A 20,073-nucleotide genomic window follows, 5' to 3' on the forward strand; every position below is an offset into this window, starting at 1 on the left:
ATGTGAGGAGGGTAATGTTGGGAAGGGTACAGTCGGGGAGGGTAATGTGAGGAGGGTAATGTTGGGGAGGGTAATGTGAGGAGGGTAATGTTGGGGAGGGTAATGTTGGAGAGAGTACAGTCGGGGAGGGTAATGTGAGGAGGGTACAGTCAGGGGGGGGTAATGTGAGGAGGGTAATGTTGGGAAGGGTACAGTCGGGGAGGGTAATGTGAGGAGGGTAATGTTGGGGAGGGTACAGTCGGGGAGGGTAATGTGAGGAGGGTACAGTCGGGGAGGGTAATGTGAGGAGGGTAATGTTGGGGAGGGTAATGTGAGGAGGGTAATGTTGGGAAGGGTACAGTCGGGGAGGTTAATGTGAGGAGGGTAATGTTGGGGAGGGTACAGTCGGGGAGGGTAATGTGAGGAGGGTACAGTCGGGGAGGGTAATGTGAGGAGGGTAATGTTGGGGAGGGTTAATGTGGGGAGGGTACAGTCGGGGAGGGTAATGTGAGGAGGGTAATGTTGGGGAGAATACAGTCAGGAGGGTACAGTCGGGGAGAGTACAGTCAGGAGGGTTAATGTGGGGAGGGTACAGTCAGGAGGGTTAATGTGGGGAGGGTACAGTCGGGAGGGTAAAGTCTGGGAGCGTACAGGCCGCCACTGGTGCCAATTTCCTGCAGTGAATGGACTGTAAAACATGTTTCTTAGTATTTGTAGCTGCTGGCTTTTCATTTTTTACAACTCTTGCAGTGTAGTCTTTAGCAGTACTGAGACAGGTTCTTCCAGTGCCCATGGCAAGGATGCAGAACTATGCCCCCCTCATTCACTACTAATGCATGCTGTAGCCATGTACCGCCCTGTGCCGATTCTCTGCCCCCTTGCTCCATCTTCCCATGGTTGGCATGGAGTGTGCACTGCACATGAATAGCCAATCACTTGCTTTCTAGCAGTTAGAAGGAAAATGTGCATTCATGGTGCAGGAGAAAAGCTTACAAGCCTCAGTGTGCAGAATAAAGGTGTATGCTGGAACTATAGATCCCCAATAACCCACACTTTGTTTTTTTTCTTTTTTGATGCAAAGTAATTTGTTTGAATGTCCTCAGCCACTCAATATGATATCTAATGTATTCACATTCTCGCCTGGTCTCTGTCTCTCTGGGCACTCCTGGATGTAAGGGGGGCTCCGCTGGGCATTCCGGGACGTAAAGGGGGACTCTGCTGGGCACTCCTGGATGTAAGAATGAAACTGCAAGGCACTCCTGAATGTAAAGGGATTCTGCTGGGCACCCCTGAATGTAAGGAGGACACTGCTGGGCACTCCTGGATATAAGGGGGCTCTGCTGGGCACCCCTGGATGTAAGGAGGACACTGCTGGGCACCCCTGAATGTAAGGAGGACACTGCTGGGCACTCCTGGATGAAAGGAGGACACTGCTGGGCACTCCTGGATATAAGGGGGCTCTGCTGGGCACTCCTGGATGTAAGGAGGACACTGCTGGGCACCCCTGAATGTAAGGAGGACACTGCTGGGCACTCCTGGATATAAGGGGGCTCTGCTGGGCACTCCTCGATGTAAGGAGGACACTGCTGGGCACCCCTGAATGTAAGGAGGACACTGCTGGGCACTCCTGGATATAAGGGGGCTCTGCTGGGCACTCCTGGATGTAAGGAGGACACTGCTGGGCACTCCTGGATGTAAGGGGGACACTGCTGGGCATTCCTGGATGTAAGGGGGACACTGCTGGGCACTTTTGATTGTAAGAGGGCTCTGCTGGGCATTCCTGGATGTGAAAGGGGGACTCTGCTGGGCACTCCTGGATGTAAGGAGTACTCTGCTGGGCACCCATGAATGTAAGGAGGACACTGCTGGGCACAGTTGGATGTAAGGGAGGACTCTGCTGGACACTTCTGGATTTAAGTGGGGCTCTGCACTTCTGGATGTAAGGGGGCTCTGCTGGGCACTTTTGAATGTAAGGGGGGCTCTGCTGTGCACTGCTGGAGGTAAGGGGGACTCTGCTGGGCAATTTTGAATGTAAGGGGGGCTCTGCTGGGCACTCCTGGATGTAAGGGGGGCTCTGCTGGGCACTCCTGGATGTAAGGGGGGACTTTGCTGGGCACTCCTGGATGTAAGGGGGGACTTTGCTGGGCACTCCTGGATGTAAGAGGGACTCTGCTGGGCACCCCTGGATGTAAGGGGACGCTGCTGGGCACTTATTGATGTAAAGGGTGCTCTGTTTGGTGCTCCCAAATGTAAGGGGGGGTTCTGCTGGACACGCCTGGGTATAAGGGAGGCTCTGCTTTGCACTCCTGGATGTAAGGGGGGCTCTGCTGAACACTCCCCAATGTAAGGGGGCTCTGCTAGGCACCCTTGAATGTAAGGGTGACTCTGCTGTGCACTCCTGGATGTAAGGGGGGCTCTGCTAGGCACCCCTGAATGTAAGGGTGACTCTGCTGTGCACTCCTGGATGTAAAGCGTGACTCTGTTGAACACACATGGGTGTAAGGGGGGACTCTGCTAGGTATTCCTGAATGTAAGGGTGACTCTGCTGTGCACTCCTGGATGTAAAGCGTGACTCTGTTGAACACACATGGGTGTAAGGGGGGACTCTGCTAGGTATTCCTGAATGTAAGGGGGAGGGGCTTATTAATTATTTACAATTCTATGCATTCATTTATAAATCTGATTTATTTTGGCCAGAAATATTTGTAAAGTATACATTTTGGTCCTTACAATCTAACATTCCTACCAAACATACCAGGGCCAATGTGGAGAAATTAACCCTAACCAGCATGTCTGCGAGGCAGAAGTACTAACCACTAAGCCACAGTGCTGCCACTGGACTTTTTGTGCTGTTTTATCTGCAAAAACTCGATTTATTTTCACGTTTCCAGCTTAACTTTTCAACTCTTCCCTCCTGTCTGCTTAATCTTGCCTATAAGCTCATAACTCCTGTTTAACCTGCATGACTAATAACTCTAATTTTCTTCTAGTATTGTTGCACCAGGAACTTAAAACCTGCTACATGTAAACATTTTATGAATGATCCGCTCCACGGAAAACTGATCATTACAGTCTTTAGGTGGCAATGATTGACTTATTTTTTACTGTTTAGAGATTCCGTTGGTGATCTTCCCCTGTTTCTGTCTACACCCTTCTCAGAAGGCCACAGCCAGGGGGGTAGATTCAAAGAGCAATTGCGTCTGCGTAACCATAGTTACGCAGCGCAATTGCTTACCTGCGCCGGCGTTACGAATGCTCCTGATTCAGGAACCTCGTTACGCCGACTGCAGCCTAAGAAATGACTGGCATAAGGCTCCTTATGCCGTCATATCTTAGGCTGCATTCTTACGCAGGCCGCTAGGTGGCGTTCCCGTTGTGGTCAGCGTATAGTATGCAAATTGCATACTAACGCCGATTCACAACGTTACGCGAGCCCTGCGTACGCCGTTTGCATACGTCGGTTTTTGCGTAAGGCTGCCCCTGCTAATAGCAGGGGCAGCCAATGCTACGTATACCCATCGTTCCCGCGTCGTGAAATATGAAATTTACGTCGTTTGCGTAAGTGAATCGTGAATGGCGCTGGACGCCATTCACGTTCACTTTGAAGCAAATGACGTCCTTGCGACGTCATTTGCCGCAATGCACGTCGGGAAAGTTTCCCGACGGAGCATGCGCCCTACGCTCGGCGCGGGAACGCGCCTAATTTAAATGATTCCCGCCCCCTACGGGATCATTTCAATTGCGCGCGCTTACGCCGGGCATTTTGCCGGAGTGCCCACGCAATTTACGGAGCGACTGCTCCGTGAATCAAGGGTAGCGCAGATAATTTGCGGGGGCGCAGGGCAAAAACGGTGCCCTGCGCCTCCGTAAAAACTGCGCAAAGCTACCTGAATCTACCCAGGGTGTCCATCTCCTGCAATAAGGGCCCAGATTCTTGTACACTGGGCGTATCTCTGCGGCAGCGTAACGTATCTGATTTACGTTACGCCGCCGCAAGTTTTTCAGGCAAGTGCTTTATTCACAAAGCACTTGCCTGTAAAGTTGCGGCGGCATAGTGTAAATTACCCGGCGGAATTCAATTTCGGCGGGTAGGGGGCGTGTATCATTTAAATGAAGCGCGTCCCGGCGCCGAACGAACTGCGCACGCCCCGTCCGTAAATTATCCCAGTGTGCATTGCTCCAAATGACGTCGCAAGGACGTCATTGGTTTCGACGTGAACGTAAATGACGTCCAGCCCCATTCACGGACGACTTACGCAAACGACGTAACTTTTTAAAATTTTGACGCGGGAACGACGGCCATACTTAACATTGGCTGCGCCTCATATATCAGGGGCAACTTTACGCCGGGAAAAGCCTAACGTAAACGTCGTAACTTTACTGCGTCGGCCGCGCCTACGTTCGGGAATTCACGTATCTAGCTAATTTGCATACTCGTCGCGGAAATCGACGGAAGCGCCACCTAGCGGGCAAAAGAAAAAAAATTGCAGTTTAGATCCGACGGCGTAAGAGACTACGCCTGTCGGATCTAATGGATATCTATGCGTAACTGATTCTAAGAATCAGTCGCATAGATACGATGTGCCAGATTAGGACTTACGACGGCGTACATGGCGCTGCGCTGCCGTAAGTCCTTTGAGAATCTGGGCCAGGGTGTCTATCTCCTGCAATTAGATATTTTTCTATTCTACGTTATAAAAAACCTACTAGGGTAGGGTGACACCATCTTTGAAATGGCCATGCCAGTTGGGCGTTGCTGAGAATTGCCTTGGTTAGATCTTCCCCAATGGTGTTCCTGAACTTCTAAGAGGCTGGCTTGTGGTCCAACTTGATGGAGACCCGTCGATGATAGATCAAGCCTTGGGTTCATTTGGTCTTTCATCCATTAACATTTTCCGCGGAGGCGTTACCCAGCTATCCGCCATTTTAGGCCAGGAATGGCTTCTGCGGTGTCCTTCAATTTCCAAATTTATCACCATCATTTTCAGTTGAAGCCTTCATGTCTATAGAAATGTCCATTATTGTTCTTTTTGTATAAAGTTTCATGAAGGCTTACCGGCTTTTTACTATCTTGTCTTTCTAATGAACGTGAACGTTCTCTTCCGGTAAACAGTGAAGACCGACCAGCGTTTTTACAGCCAAAATTCAGTAGTGATGGTGGATGAGATCATCTGTTCCAGCCCTCCCAAATATCGCTTTCCTGAAGCCGGGTTACGGATCATGATCACCAACAAATTCCCACCGCGGACGCGGCTACGCATGGCAAGCCGCTTGATCATTAATGAGGTATTGCTTATGTGCACTAAATGGGCAAAAGATTGTAGACCCCCTGACCGTTACACCCAGGGCCTGGACAACGGGTGGGCAGGAGGAGCGGCTGCCCCGGGCACTGTGGTATCATGTGAGGTGGGTGGCACCACAAGAAAGAATGGGGGGGCAGCAAAAGGTAAGAATTGTTCTAGGTGGGGAAATTTGGAGAGGTGTGCTAGGAGTGGGGGGTTGAGGGGATTTGTGTTGAGAGGAGAGATAGGGGAAGAGGATTTCTGCTAGGATGGGGGGTTATGCTAGAAAAGGGTAATATGGTGGTGGTGGTGGTGGGGGGGTTGTGCTAGTACAGATGATTGGGGGCAGGAGTGGAAATTTGGAGGGGGGGGGGGGGTTGTGCTAAGATGGGGATTGGAGGTGGAGGGTAATTTGTGCTGGGGGGGGGGATTTGGAGTAGGCGGTGAGAGAGGATTTGTGGTCGGAGGGGAAATTTGAGGGGTAGATGATTTGTGCTAGCTAAGGGGAAAAAAATTTGGGGGGGGGGGGAATTGTGCTGGAAGCATATGTGGAATTAGAGGATTTGAGCTAAGCATGCAGATTAGCGCTCTATTTTTTGGGGGAAGGGGATTTGTGCTGACACATGATGCTCATCCATGGGGGGGGGGGGCACAATTTGGCATGTTCACCCTGGGCTCTAGATGACCTTGTCCCAGGACCAGGGGTGTATTTAGGTTTTGTGCTGCCCTAGGCCTGGTGAAACTCGCGCACCCCCTACTTTATATATGACGCACCCCTTCCTTTTTAAGACTTGTCCTGTCATTTTCATGGGATAAGGACAGAGGGACAGGGTGGGATGAGGACAGGGTGGAATAAGCACAGGGGGACAGGGTGGGATGAGCACAGGGGACAGGGTGGGATGAGCACAGGGGGACAGGGTGGGATGAGCACAGGGGGACAGGGTGGGATGAGGACAGGGGGACAGGGTGGGATGAGGACAGGGGGACAGGGTGGGATGAGGACAGGGGGACAGGGTGGGATGAGGACAGGGGGACAGGGTGGGATGAGGACAGGGGGACAGGGTGGGATGAGGACAGGGGGACAGGGTGGGATGAGGACAGGGGGACAGGGTGGGATGAGGACAGGGGGACAGGGTGGGATGAGGAGAGGGGAACAGGGGGGGATGAGAACAGGGTGGGATGAGCACAGGGGGACAGAGTGGGATGAGCACAGGGGGACAGGGTGGGATGAGGACTTTTTCACGGCCCCCCCGCAAAGTGCCGCCCTAGGCCTGGGCCTTGTCGACCTAGGCCATAATACATCTCTGCCCAGGACTATTTACACCTATATGAGCTTGTTGGACATTCAGTTCCCAAACCAATGCACCTCCCCTTTCCCACCTTTCCCTTCCCTCCCATAACAGTCTCCATTCTTCTGAGAAGGCTTTCTACAATATGTTGAGGAGAAATGAGGAAAAGAGGAGCACCCGGTATCCAAAAGAATTGCGAGTTTGGAAGTCGATTCAAGAATTTTTATTGAGGGAAGAAACAAGTACATCAAGCCAACGCATCTCGGTAGAAAGGATTCACGCTTTTTCAGGGCTGTTGCTGCAGGCTAGCTGACTGTCTGAAGAAGGCTGGTGGAGTGACGGATGTGGTTGGAGGGGCAATTCTTTTGGATACTGGGCGCTCTTTCTTTTCCTCATTTCTCCTCAGTCTAACGACCTTGAGGCCGTACCAAGAAGGCAGAAGCCCGAGAGGGTTTAAGACCACTCTCCACCATCGGGCACATTCCTACCGGATGGAATCCTTCTGATCCACCCACATAACCACCCGCTTGGGACCAGCGACCGATTCAATCAGTCCTGCGTTGTCTCCAACACATTGGAGATGCTACAATATTTTGGAATGGGTCTGTAGTAAATGAATGTGTGCCTATCCAGCAAAAATAGCATTTTTGAGATCCGGTACTGATGTTGGATGAAAATCTCTTGCTCACAATCGGCATTCCAGACCTTCCAGATGTTTCTATTTACTTGGCCTTCACCATTATCTTTTCCAGAGGCAGCGACTCCTCCACTCTGCTAATGGTATGAGTTCCGTGACGTTGGATGGCAAGCAGGAACTCCTGGAGAATGGTCTTCTACATGGAGACAAGGATGAATATCAAGAGGACACCGACACCACAAACTACCTGGTGCCCTTCTCAGTGCCCAGTAAGATCCCAATGTCATCTTTAGTAAAAATGCGATGGTCAGAGTGTCAGAGACCCCGCCCATGAGGTTATTCCTACACTGTACCCAACCTCAGTAGTACCCCGCCCATGAGGTTATTCCTACACTGTACCCAACCTCAGTAGTACCCCGCCCATGAGGTTATTCCTACACTGTACCCAACCTCAGTAGTGCATTTAGGTTTTGTGCTGCCCTAGGCCTGACACCCCCTAATTTAAATATGACCCGCTCCTTCCTGTCAAGGCCACCTCCATTTCTGTTTAACCACTTAAGGACCGCCTCCTGCACATATACGTCGGTAAATCACACTGGCGGGCCGGATGCGGCCCGCGGGGCCATAGTTTGAGGACCCCTGCTCTAAACAGAAGAGCTGACAATCTATGCTTTATGTTTGTTAGGTGGCTGTGTGAACAAGTTCAAGTGGGCGTTTTCCTGGCCATTAATCTGCATCTTGTACTTCACCATCCCGAACTGCAGCAGACCACGCTGGGAGAACTTCTTCATGCTGACATTCATTCTTTCCACAGTATGGATTGCCATCTTCTCTTACCTTATGGTCTGGATGGTGAGTTTTTAGCATGTGATCTCTCTCTCATATAACTTATTGATTGATTAATTGATCCCAATTCGCTGGAGTTGTTGTGCATTTTGAAATAGCAGATACAGTGCATTAAAAAAAGTATTCATACCCCTTGAAATTTCCAATATTTTGTCATGTTACACCCAAAAACGTAAATGTATTTTATTGGGATTTTATGTGATGGACCAACACAAAGTGGCACCTAATTGTGAAGTGGAAGGAAAATGATAAATGGTCTTCAACATTTTTTACAAATATGTGAAAAGTGTGGGGGGTATTTGTATAGCGCCCCCCGGAGTCAATACTTTGTAGAGCCGCCTTTCTCTACAATTACAGCTGCAAGTCTTTTTGGGGGTGTCTCTACCAGCTTTGCACATCTAGAGAGGGACATTTCTGCCCATTCTTCTTTGTAAAATATCTCAAGCTCTGTCAGATTGGATGGAGAGCGTCTGTAAACAGCAATTTTTAAGTCTTGCCACAGATTCTCTTTTAGATTTAGGTCTGGGCTGTGACTGGGCCATTCTAACACATGGATATGCTTTTAACTAAACCAGGGGTCTTCAAACTGTGGCCCAAAGGCCAGATGTGTCCCTTTGCTAGCCTTTATCCGGCCCTTGGGCACCGTTCCTCCCACTGACACCAACAATAGGGCACTATTTCTTCCACCGATACCTATGATGGGATACTATACCTCCTACTAAGAGGGGCACTACTCCTCCTATTGACTACCAACCCTGAGGCCATATTTATTCTTACTGATGCCGGACCCCGTACATTTCTAGCCCCGCTAGCCACAATCTGGCGCTCCTAAAGTCTGAAGGACAAGGAACTGTCCCTTTGTTTGAAAAGTTTGGAGACCCCTGATCTAAACCATTCCATTGTAGCTCTGGCTGTATGTTTAGGGTCGTTGTCCTGCTGGAAGGTGAACCTCCCCCCCAGTCTCAAGTCTTCTGCAAACTCTTAAAAGGTTTTCTTCTAAGATTGTCCTGTATTTGACTCCATCCATCTTCCCATCAACTCTGACCAGCTTCCCTGTCCCTGCTGAAGAAAAGCATCCCCACAACATGATGCTGCCACCACCATGTTTCACAGTGGGGATGGTGTGTTCCGGTTGATAGTTTTAGTATATTTTAGTTTTAGTTTTTAGTGTTAGTTTTCTGCCACACATAACGTTTTGCTTTTAGGCCAAGAAATTACATTTTGGTCTCATCTGACCAGAGCACCTTCTTCCACGTTTGCTGTGTCCCCTCCCCCCACATGGCTTCTCACAAACTACACATTAGACTTATTCCAGCAATGTCTTTCTTCTTGTCACTCTTCCATAAAGGGCAGATTTGTGGAGAGACCACTAATAGTTGTCCTGTGGACAGATTCTCCCCCCTGAGCTGTGGATCTCTGCAGCTCCTCCAGAGTTACCATGGGCCTCTTGGCTGCTTCTCTGATGAATGCTCTCCTTGCCCGGCCCGGTCAGTTTAGGTGGACGCCCATGTCTTGGTAGGTTTGCAGTTGTGCCATACTCTTTCCATTTTCGGATGATGGATTGAACAGTGCTCCGTGAGATGTTCAAAGCTTGGGATATTATTTTATAATCTAACCCTCCACAACTTTATCTCTCACCTGTTTGGTGTGTTCCTTGGCCTCCATGATGCTTTTTGTTTACTAAGATTCTCAAACCTCTGAGGGCTTCACAGAACAGCTGTTCTTATACTGAGATTAAATTACACACAGGTGGACTTTGTTTACTAATTAGGTGACTTTTATAGTTTTCCTTCCACTTCACAATTATGTGCCACTTTGTGTCGGTTTATCACATAAAATAACAATAAAATACATTTGTAACATGACAAAATGTGAAAAATTTCAAGGGGTGTGAATACTTTTTCAAGGCACTGTAAATGTCCTGCAAATGGATTACTGGCACAAAATCAAATGTGCATCAGGAAATATCTTCCCCTCTGAAATGTTATCGTGGATATTTTCAATTCTAATCAGCTCACAAATGATCTACATGTCTATGAATGGTACTCCTCTGATTTCTCTCCATTCAGGTGACGGTTATCGGGTACACCTTGGGCATACCGGATGTCATCATGGGTATCACTTTCCTGGCGGCGGGCACTAGTGTCCCAGACTGTATGGCCAGTCTGATCGTGGCCAGACAAGGTAGAGTTGCTCGTTTACTGAAAGATCTTTTGCCTCTTGGATCTGCTGATTGCCATTTTAGGTCTTTAGGCCTAGATTCACGTACGGCCGCTCTACGTTGCGCGGGCGTAGCGTATCGTATTTACGCTACGCCGCCGCAACTTAGAGAGGCAAGTGCTGTATTCACAAAGCACTTGCGTAAATGGGCTGGCGTAAGCGCGCGTAATTCAAAGTAGGCTGGGCGTGTTGTATTTAAATGAGGCTTGACCCCATGTAGATGCATGGCCGAACGAACGGCGCATGCACGTGCATGCTCGTATTTACGCCCAAAGATACGTCGGCTCAATGCCTGTGACGTGAACGTAACTTGCGCACAGCCCTATTCGCGTACGACTTATGCAAACGACGTAAAAAGATACGCTTTTTCCGACGTCCATACTTTGCATAGGCTGCGCCACCTAGAGAGCAGCTTTATCTTTACGCTGGCGTATGTCATCAGTGATGCCTGCCAGTGAAGGGGAAAACAACATTTTATAATAGAAAGTAAAAAAAAAAAAAAATTCTAATATTTTGGTATTTTTTAGTTTGTTTAGCAAAAAATAAAAACCGCAAAGGTGATCAAATGCCACAAAAAAAAGCTCCATTTGTGGGAAGAAAATTATAAAAATTTAGTTTGGGTACAGTGCAATTGTCATTCAAAGTGTGATAGCGCTGAAAGCTGAAAATTGTCCTGGGCAGGAGGGGGCGTAAGTGCCTGGCACTGAAGTGGTTAAAAGAGTTGGGGGCAGAGTTTTTTTTTTTGGTCCAGACCTGGGACATGCAGAAGATTAGAAATGTCCAGATTAAGTTCTTTCACAGATACGATTGTATTTTTAAAAATATATATATATATATATTTTTTTTTATACAGTTTTTAAAAAATATTAAAATAATAAATAGTAAAATGTGTTACAGGCTTGCAGGTATATCGGTGTGGCTGTGTGCATGCGCAGTATAGAGTGACTTGTATGGGCTCTTTTCAGGTCTTGGAGATATGGCTGTGTCCAATACAATAGGAAGCAACGTCTTTGACATTCTGGTTGGACTTGGGGTGCCTTGGGGTCTGCAGACCATGGTGATTAACTACGGATCCACTGTAAGTCCTGTTGTTACAAAAGTCATTCAATTTTTATGTGATTATTATAAAGATTATAAAGATCAGCTGAATCATATTCCTCATCCTCTTTCTCATGCTTTTCCCTGTATCCTCCTCCTGATCCTCTTGTTTCCTCCTCAATCTGATCCTCATCCTTCTCCTTTTCTTCTTCTTTATTTTTTTTCTTGTCCTCCTCATCCTTCCCTTTGTTTTCTTCCTCATCTTTCTTCTTGTCCCTTACGTCATCTTTTGTTTGTTCTCCTCCATATCATTCCCCTTGTTCTCTTCTTCATCCCTCAAATTTTCCCATGTCTCTTTTCTCATTCTTCTCTTTGTCCTCCTCCTTATCCCCCTCCTCCTTCCTTTTGTTCTCCTCATTAACTCTCTCCCTGTCCTCTTCCTCCTCCCCTATGTCCTCCTCCTTATCCTTCTCCTTGTCCTCCTTCTCCTTCCTTTTGTTCTCCTCCTTAACTCTCTCACTGTCCTCCTCCTCATCCTCCCCTATGTCCTCCTCCTTATCCTTCTCCTTGTCCTCCTCCTTCCTTTTGTTCTCCTCCTTAACTCTCTCACTGTCCTCCTCCTCATCCTCCCCTATGTCCTCCTCATTATCCTTCTCCTTGTCCTCCTCCTTCCTTTCGTTCTCCTCCTTAACTCTCTCACTGTCCTCCTCCTCCTCCTCCTCCTCCTCCTCCCCTATGTACTCCTCCTTATCCTTCTCCTTGTTCTCCTTCCTTTTGTTCTCCTCCTTAACTCTCTCCCTGTCCTCCTTCCTCCTCATCCTCCCCTATGTACTCCTCCTCATCCTTCGCCTTGTCCTCCTCCTCCTTCCTTTTGTTCTCCTCCTTAACTCTCTCCTTGACCTCATCCTTCCCTATGTCCTCCTCCTTAACCTTCTCCTTGTCCTCCTTCTCCTTCCTTTTGTTCTCCTCCTTAACTTTCTCCCTGTCCTCTTTCTCCTCATCCTTCCCTATGTCCTCCTCCTTATCCTTCTCCTTGTCCTCCTTATCCTCCTCCTTCCTTTTGTTCTCCTCCTTAACTCTCTCCTTGACCTCATCCTTCTCATCCTTCCCTATGTCCTCCTCCTTATCCTCCTTCTCCTTCCTTTTGTTCTCCTCCTTAACTTTCTCCCTGTCCTCTTCCTCCTCATCCTCCCCTATGTCCTCCTCCTTATCCTTCTCCTTGTCATCCTCCTCCTTCCTTTTGTTCTCCTCCTTAAAGCGGGAGTTCACCCGAAAAAAAATTTTTTTAACATTAGATTGATGCTCATTTTGTGAAGGGGAATCGGGTAGTTTTTTTTAAAAAATCGAAGCAGTACTTACCGCTTTAGAGAGAGATCTTCTCCGCCGCTTCCGGGTATGGGTCTTCGGGACTGGGCGTTCCTATTTGATTGACAGGCTTCCGACCGTCGCATACAGCGCGTCACGAGTTTTTCCGAAAGTAGCCGAACGCCGGCGCGCAGGCGCCGTATAGAGCCACACCGACGTTCGGCTTCTTTCGGCAACTGGTGACGCGCTGTATGCGACCGTCGGAAGGCTGTCAATCGAAAAGGAACGCCCAGTCCCGAAGATCATACCCGGAAGCGGCGGGAGAACATCTATCTCAAAAACGGTAAGTACGGCATTGATTTTAAAAAAAATACCAGTTTCTGCTCCCCTTAATTAGCCTCAATCTAATGTTCAAAATTTTTTTTGGGTGAATTTCCGCTTTAACTCTCTCCCTGTCCTCTTCCTCCTCATCCTCCCCTATGTCCTCCACCTTATCCTTCTCCTTGTCCTCCTCCTTCCTTTTGTTCTCCTCCTTAACTCTCTCACTGTTCTCCTCATCCTCCCCTATGTCCTCCTCCTTATCCTTCTCCTTGTCCTCTTCCTTATCTCTCTCCCTGCCTCTTCCTCCTCATCCTCCCCTATGTCCTCCTCCTTATCCTTCTCCTTGTCCTCCTCCTTCCTTTCGTTCTCCTCCTTAACTCTCTCCCTGTCCTCCTCCTCCTCATCCTCCCCTATGTACTCCTCCTTATCCTTCTCCTTCTTCTTATCCTTCCTTTTGTTCTCCTCCTTAACTCTCTCCCTGTCCTCTTCTCCCTCATCCTCCCCTATGTACTCCTCCTTATCCTTCGCCTTGTCCTACTTCTCCTTCCTTTTGTTCTCCTCCTTAACTCTCTCCTTGACCTCATCCTCCTCATCCTTCCCTATGTCCTCCTCCTTCTCCTTCTCCTTGTCCTCCTTCTCTTTCTCCTTTCTTTTGTTCTCCTCCTTAACTCTCTCCTTGACATCAATCCACGTGATGCTAACACGTTTCAGCCATAGCATTCCTTATAGCGTGAGGAAGGCTATGGCTGAAACGCGTTAGCATCATGTGGATTGTACACTGCTATTGTGCCTAAATATATTCCTGTAAGTAGAAGCTTTGGGTTGCCAGCGATTTCTTTTTCCATGGTTTCGCAGGTAAAGTCTTGTCATCTTCCCTATACCAAACCTAGCCCTCTTACCCAAACCAAATGTAGCCCTATCCAGTGATGAATTATGGCCTAGGCCGACAAGGCCCAGGCCTAGGGCGGCACTTTGCGGGGGGCGGCGAAATCCCATCCTGTCACCCTGCCCTCATCCCACCCTGTCCCCCTGCCCTCATCCCACCCTGTCCCCCTGCCCTCATCCCACCCTGTCCCCCTGCCCTCATCCCACCCTGTCCCCCTGTCCTCATCCCACCCTGTCCCCCTTCCATCCTGTCCCCTTGTCCTCATTCCATCCTGTCCCTCTGTCCTCATCCCATAAAAATGACAGGACGGGTCTTGAAAAGGAAGGGGTGCGTCATATATAAAGTAGGGGGTGCGCGAGTTTCACCAGGCCTAGGGCGGCATAAAACCTAAATACACCCCTGGCCCTACCCCCACCCCAAAACAAATGTTGCCCTGCCTCCACCCCAAACCAAATGTAGCCCTGTCCCCTGCTCCAAGCCAAATCTAGCCCACACCGAAATTATAACCTAGTCCTTTCCCCAACTCTCAAACCAAACCTAGAACCTCACCCAACAGATCAAGCTTATCAGTGAAATTTCACATGTGGCTTCTTTGTTACAGGTGAAGATAAACAGCAAAGGGCTTGTCTACTCAGTAATACTCTTGCTGGGATCTGTGGCCCTTACGGTGAGTATTGGCTATTACTAACTCAAATGTTGATTCTCCTGGGTTTACCTTCATTATCAAATGTCAGATGCATTGGTTAATGTAATCTATCAATCACCTGCTGCCAACCCTGTAATCAGTATTTACCTGAGTCCTTATCAAGATCCAGCACTGTGCCCATCTGCAGTGGCTTTGGTCTGTGTTCCTCTCCTCACAGAGGCAGCAGCGGGAGTCATTGTCAAGCCGCGCAGGGGTTGTCCCAGCCGTGCCCAAGTGGATTGCTATGGGGGAGACATCGAAGAGGGGGAGCATACAGCGCAGGGGGGGGGACCACAGAAGAGGAGGTTTTAATAAAAAAAAAGCCTTTAACTAAAGAGGCAGCCCAGCAGTGTAGCTTTCTTTGTTTGACTGAAAGCTCCATGTAATACGGGAAGAGTCATTGCTATGATGAATCAATGAGTTCTGTAAACAAGGAGCTTCTTTCCGCACAGCTAAAAGTTGAAACGGCTAAATATGTGTAAAGAAGACTAGAGCCCCACCTGCTGGGTTGATGGTATACTGTGCAATGCTTAATTTTAATAATCAGAGTAGCCATCAGAAAACTTGGGGCCAGATTCACATAGACTTACGACGGGCGTATAAGTAGATACGCCGTCGTAAGTCCGAATCCCCGCCGTCGCAACTTTAAGCGTATGCTCAAACTGAGATACGCTTAAATGTTGTTAAGATACGACCGGCGTAAGTCTCCTTCAGCGTCGTATCTTAACTGCATATTTACGCTGGCCGCTAGGGGCGTGTACGCTGATTTACGCCTAGAATATGTAAATCAGATACGCCGATTCACGAACGTACGCCCGGTCGTCGCAGTAAAGATACGCCGTTTACGTAAGGGGTTTTCAGGCGTTAAGTTATTCCACCAAATACATGGCGCAGCCAATGTTAAGTATGGCTGTCGTTCCCGCGTCGAAATTTAAAAATTTTACGTTGTTTGCGTAATTCGTCCGTGAATGGGGCTGGCCGTAATTTACGTTCACGTCGAAAGCATGCCGATTTGCCGACGTCATTTGGAGCATGCGCACTGGGATAGGTCCACGTTCATTAAAAACGTCAAATACGTTGGGTCACTAGTATTTTACATAGAACACGCCCCCAACCAGCCTATTTTGAATTAGGCGGGCTTACTCCGGCCCAGTTACACTGCGCCGCCGTAAGTTTCAGCGCAAGTTCTATGTGAATACAGGACTTGCTGCTCAAACTTACGGCGGCGTAGTTTATCTGAGATATACGCTACGCCCGCCTAATTCTACCTGAATCTAGCCCTTGGTAAATTAAGTGCTATATCTTTTAGAATTTGGCAAATTTTTGTTCTGTTTTACAGACGATCTTCTCTATTTGAATGGCAGCTTTCCATGTTGATGAGTTATAGGTGCGGCCGATATTCAAGGTTCTTGAAGAATCGGTATCGGTCACAAACTTGCCGATATTACCGATCTTGTTTCAAGGGGTTGTACCGGGGTGTACTCGGCTATTATTACAAGCAGCAGGAGGGGACGCCCCCCCCTTTCCCCCACCATGCGCTGCTCCGCCCGGGTCTTCCCCGTCGCACTGAGAGGCCCGAGTGACCAGTCAGCACGTCCGCCGGCTGGCTGGAGACCCGAACAAAGCCGAAATTGGATTTGTTTGGGTCTCGGATCTAGTAACCCGGAAGCGATGTCATGACATCACTCCCGAATTACTGGCATCCTATAGGTGCCAGTTTAAAAAAATAGAAAGTATTTAAAAAGTGCAGAGGAGGGGTTTAGTGTCTTATAGGCCCCAGATCCCCCAGACCCCAGATACTTTTTACTGTCACAAGTGATGTTTACATTCCTTGTGACGGCAATAAAAGGGATACCTTTTTTTAAAAGGACAGTGTAAAAATAAAAACTTTAAATCTACAGAATATCGGTTTTCTGCCTAAAAGGCAGCCCAAAAATTGGTATTGGCACTAAAAAAGGCAATATCGGTTGACACCTAAAATGAACTCTGATATGGGTGGAGTTTTGCAGAAAAGTATAGCAAAGGAGTCGCTTAGTCAACTTTACCCAAGTTGTAGCTCAGAATAAGATCAGTCATATTCACTGTAACCTATCAGAATAGGTTGGCAGGCTCTCTATTAGCCCATCCCTCTCTCAGTGATACACACCTTTGCCACACTCCACTGGCTCCCCTCTTTTGTCTGTGGGTGCCCTGGGTCTAACTCCTCATTAAGATTCGTGTTGGTCTGTGTCAGAGCTTACACAGGGTTGAGCTTCTCCCCGTTCCTTATGATGTTAGTGCGGTCCCCCATACTGGTCACATATTCCCTAATACCAGGAAGGAGGTTACATTCTCCCCCATACTAGTCAGATGCTCCCCCATACCAGGGAGGAGGTCACATGCTCCCCCATACCAGGGAGGAGGTCACATGCTCCCCCATACTGGTCACATGCTCCCCCATACCAGGGAGGAGGTCACATGCTCCCCCATACTGGTCACATGCTCCCCCATACCAAGAAGGAGGTCACATTCTCCCCATACTGGTCAGATGCTCTCCCATACCAGGGAGGAGGTCACATGGTCCCCCATACCAGGGAGGAGGTCACATGCTCCCCAATACTGGGAAGGAGGTCACATGCTCCCCCATATTGGTCACATGTTCCCCCATACCATGAAGGAGGTCACATTCTGTCCATACAGGTCACATGCTCCCCCATACCAGGAAGGAGGTCACATGGTCCTCCATATTGGCCACATGCTCCCCCATAACGGGAAGACCCTCTTCTATTTCTACATAGACTGATATCTGCTTGGTCTGGTACTCAGAGTGCCCGTATACACACTTTTATCTCCCCAATACCGGGAAGGAGGTCACAAGCTCCCTCATACCAGTGATATGCTTCTCCATACATGGAAGGAGGTCACATTTTCACCCATACTGGGAAGAAGGTCACATGCTCACTAATACCAGTTACATGCTCCCCCATACTGGTCACATGCTCCCCCATACCAGGAATGAGGCCACATGCTCCCCCATACCAGGAGGGAGGTCACATGCACCCCCACACTGGTCACATGCCCTATACCAGAAAGGAGGACACATGCTCCACCATACCGGCAAGGAGGTCACGTGATCCTTCAAACTGGTCACATGCTCCCCTATACTAGGAAGGAGGTCACATTCTCCCCATACTGGTCACATGCTCCCCCATACCAGGAGGGAGGTCACATGCACCCCCACACTGGTCACATGCTTCCCCATACTGTTCACATGCTCCCCATACCAGGAAGGAGGTCACATGCTGCCCCATACCGGGAAGGAGGTCACATGCTCCCTCATACTGGGAAGGAGGTCACATGCTCCCCCATACCGGGAAGGAGGTCACATGCTCCCTCATACTGGTGATATGCTTCCCCATATCTGCAAGGAGGTCATATTCTCCCCCATGCCGATCACATGCCCCATTATTTTGCCGGGAAAGAATGTTGCATGCTCCCCCATACTTGGAAGAAGGTCACATGCATACCAATACCAGTCGCATGCTCCCCCATACTTGGAAGAAGGTCACATGCATACCAATACCAGTCACATGCTCCTCCATACTGGAAAGAAGGTCACATGCATACCAATACCAGTCACATGCTCCTTCATACTGGAAAGAAGGTCACATGCATACCAATACCAGTCACATGCTCCTCCATACTGGAAAGAAGGTCACATGCATACCAATACCAGTCACATGCTCCTCCATACTGGAAAAAAGGTCACATGCTCCCTATACCAGGAAGATAGTGCCATGCTCCTCCATACTGGGAAGCACAGGATATTTCCAAGGGCTTGTACAGGTGGAGTGGGTGTATCAGTTGGTTGGGGGTGGGCTAACAAAATGTTAAATATCATTAAATACCATTACAATTGTTTCTCCATCCCGTTTCAGGTGATCGGCGTGCATGTCAACAACTGGAAACTGGACAAGAGGCTGGGATGCTACACGCTCATCCTGTACGTCATCTTCCTGTGTTTCTCCGTGCTCATCGAATACAACGTCTTCACCTTCGTCAACTTGCCAATGTGTCAGGACGACTTTTGACCGGTGCTCCCCGTAGCTCGTAGACCCAGATAAAAAACCTTCGTTGTCCACTAGCGAGGCGAACCGTTCCTGAGACTCTGAGGGAAAAAACCGACACCGTTCCTGATCCGCTGCACGAGCCTGGCGAGCCTCACTTCTTATCCGAATGTAAAAGGATGCTTTAAATCTTACTTTGCCGTGTGAACCCAGCGCCGGGGTCATAGGCGACCTGAAAACAAAAAAAACGTACGGTCGAGGTTTAGCGTCTTCCGGAGAGGTGTCGAGTGATGCTGCTTTATTTTGTATAGTGTAAAACTTTCATACAGGTATTCCAAAATATACAGAAACGTCTTTACCGAAACTTCCAAATTATTCTATATGGCCACTTGAAGGATGCCGACAAAAAGAGGTTTCATTTTGCCGTACCATAATGTACAGAAAAAAACAAAAACATTTAATACAACTATAATGAAATATACCTGTACAGGTGAAATCTTTATGACTGCATTGCTATGGAGCACTGACTTTTTATGGATCAAAAAGGAACTTTATTCGAAAACTATAGAGCACAATGCAAGACGATCCATCTTTTCTAGGAGTCTTGGAGCCTGTAAGCTTGAGGAAGCACAGTTGGACGAAAAAACTTTTTTTTTTTAAAGCAAATTTGTTTCTATAATCTAGAAAGTCGAGTGGACACTTATTTTTTTAAAGACGGTTTATAAAGTGGCTGATATGAAATGGGATTTGGACGATGCTCATGAATCGTATTCGGCGCTCTGAGGTCATAAAGTACAAAGCTCATTTTTTTTTTTTTTTTTGTCTTTTATAGAACTATACTGAAACTATATCGCCCCCTCCGGGAGCTGCAATGGAATGCACATTCAGGAATGCAAAGACTACAAAGATTTATTTCAAAGAAGTTTATTTGTATCTGTGATTGTATAAAAAAAAAAGAAGAGAATATTTGATAAGAATATATCTATATAAAAAAGGAATGTTTATTTCGATGCACAATATAATATAAAATGTGTATGTATTTAAAAAGAAGAATTTGTGTCATTTTGTGAGTGGCGTAGTTCTAAAAAAAACAGGGGGGGTCTCTTTATAGCGGAACTCCACTTTTTATTGTTCATTTATTCTGGATAAATACACAATGGGACTTCCTTACCCTTTTTCTACCAAAACCTCTGTTGTGATGGGGAGGGGGGGCCTCTGTTCTGATGGGAGGACACCGGCGGCGTTTGGGTCCGCAGGTGCGGTCACGGAGCTTCAGACCAGGTCGCGAGCATGCCGGCGCGCTCGCGACCCCACGCCTGGGCTTATCCACTTAAGGAACGGACCAATATGCTGCTAAATGACCCAAGGGGTTTTTACAATTCAGCACTGCGTCGCTTTAACAGACAATTGCGCGGTCGTGCGACGTGGCTCCCAAACAAAATTGGCGTCCTTTTTTCCCCACAAATAGAGCTTTCTTTTGGTGGTATTTGATCACCTCTGCGGTTTTTATTTTTTGCGCTATAAACAAAAATAGAGCGA

At 48.1% G+C, this 20,073-nt stretch overlaps 1 protein-coding gene across 1 annotated transcript in view; it reads left to right on the forward strand.

The window, feature by feature from the left end:
• The window catches only part of SLC24A4 (solute carrier family 24 member 4), a 137,206-nt gene extending 118,219 nt beyond the window's left edge, over positions 1-18,987 (forward strand). The window contains exons 11-17 of the mRNA XM_040333705.1: positions 5,093-5,265; positions 7,303-7,456; positions 7,873-8,039; positions 10,103-10,217; positions 11,219-11,331; positions 14,405-14,470; positions 18,406-18,987. Coding sequence (XP_040189639.1) covers positions 5,093-5,265; positions 7,303-7,456; positions 7,873-8,039; positions 10,103-10,217; positions 11,219-11,331; positions 14,405-14,470; positions 18,406-18,558 — 941 coding nt within the window. The 3' untranslated portion in view covers positions 18,559-18,987. The remainder of the gene's footprint in view (positions 1-5,092; positions 5,266-7,302; positions 7,457-7,872; positions 8,040-10,102; positions 10,218-11,218; positions 11,332-14,404; positions 14,471-18,405) is intronic.
• Positions 18,988-20,073: the final 1,086 nt, after the last annotated feature.

This window comes from Rana temporaria, chromosome 13, assembly GCF_905171775.1.
Source record: "Rana temporaria chromosome 13, aRanTem1.1, whole genome shotgun sequence".
In the NCBI taxonomy this organism is placed as follows: Eukaryota; Metazoa; Chordata; class Amphibia; order Anura; family Ranidae; genus Rana; species Rana temporaria.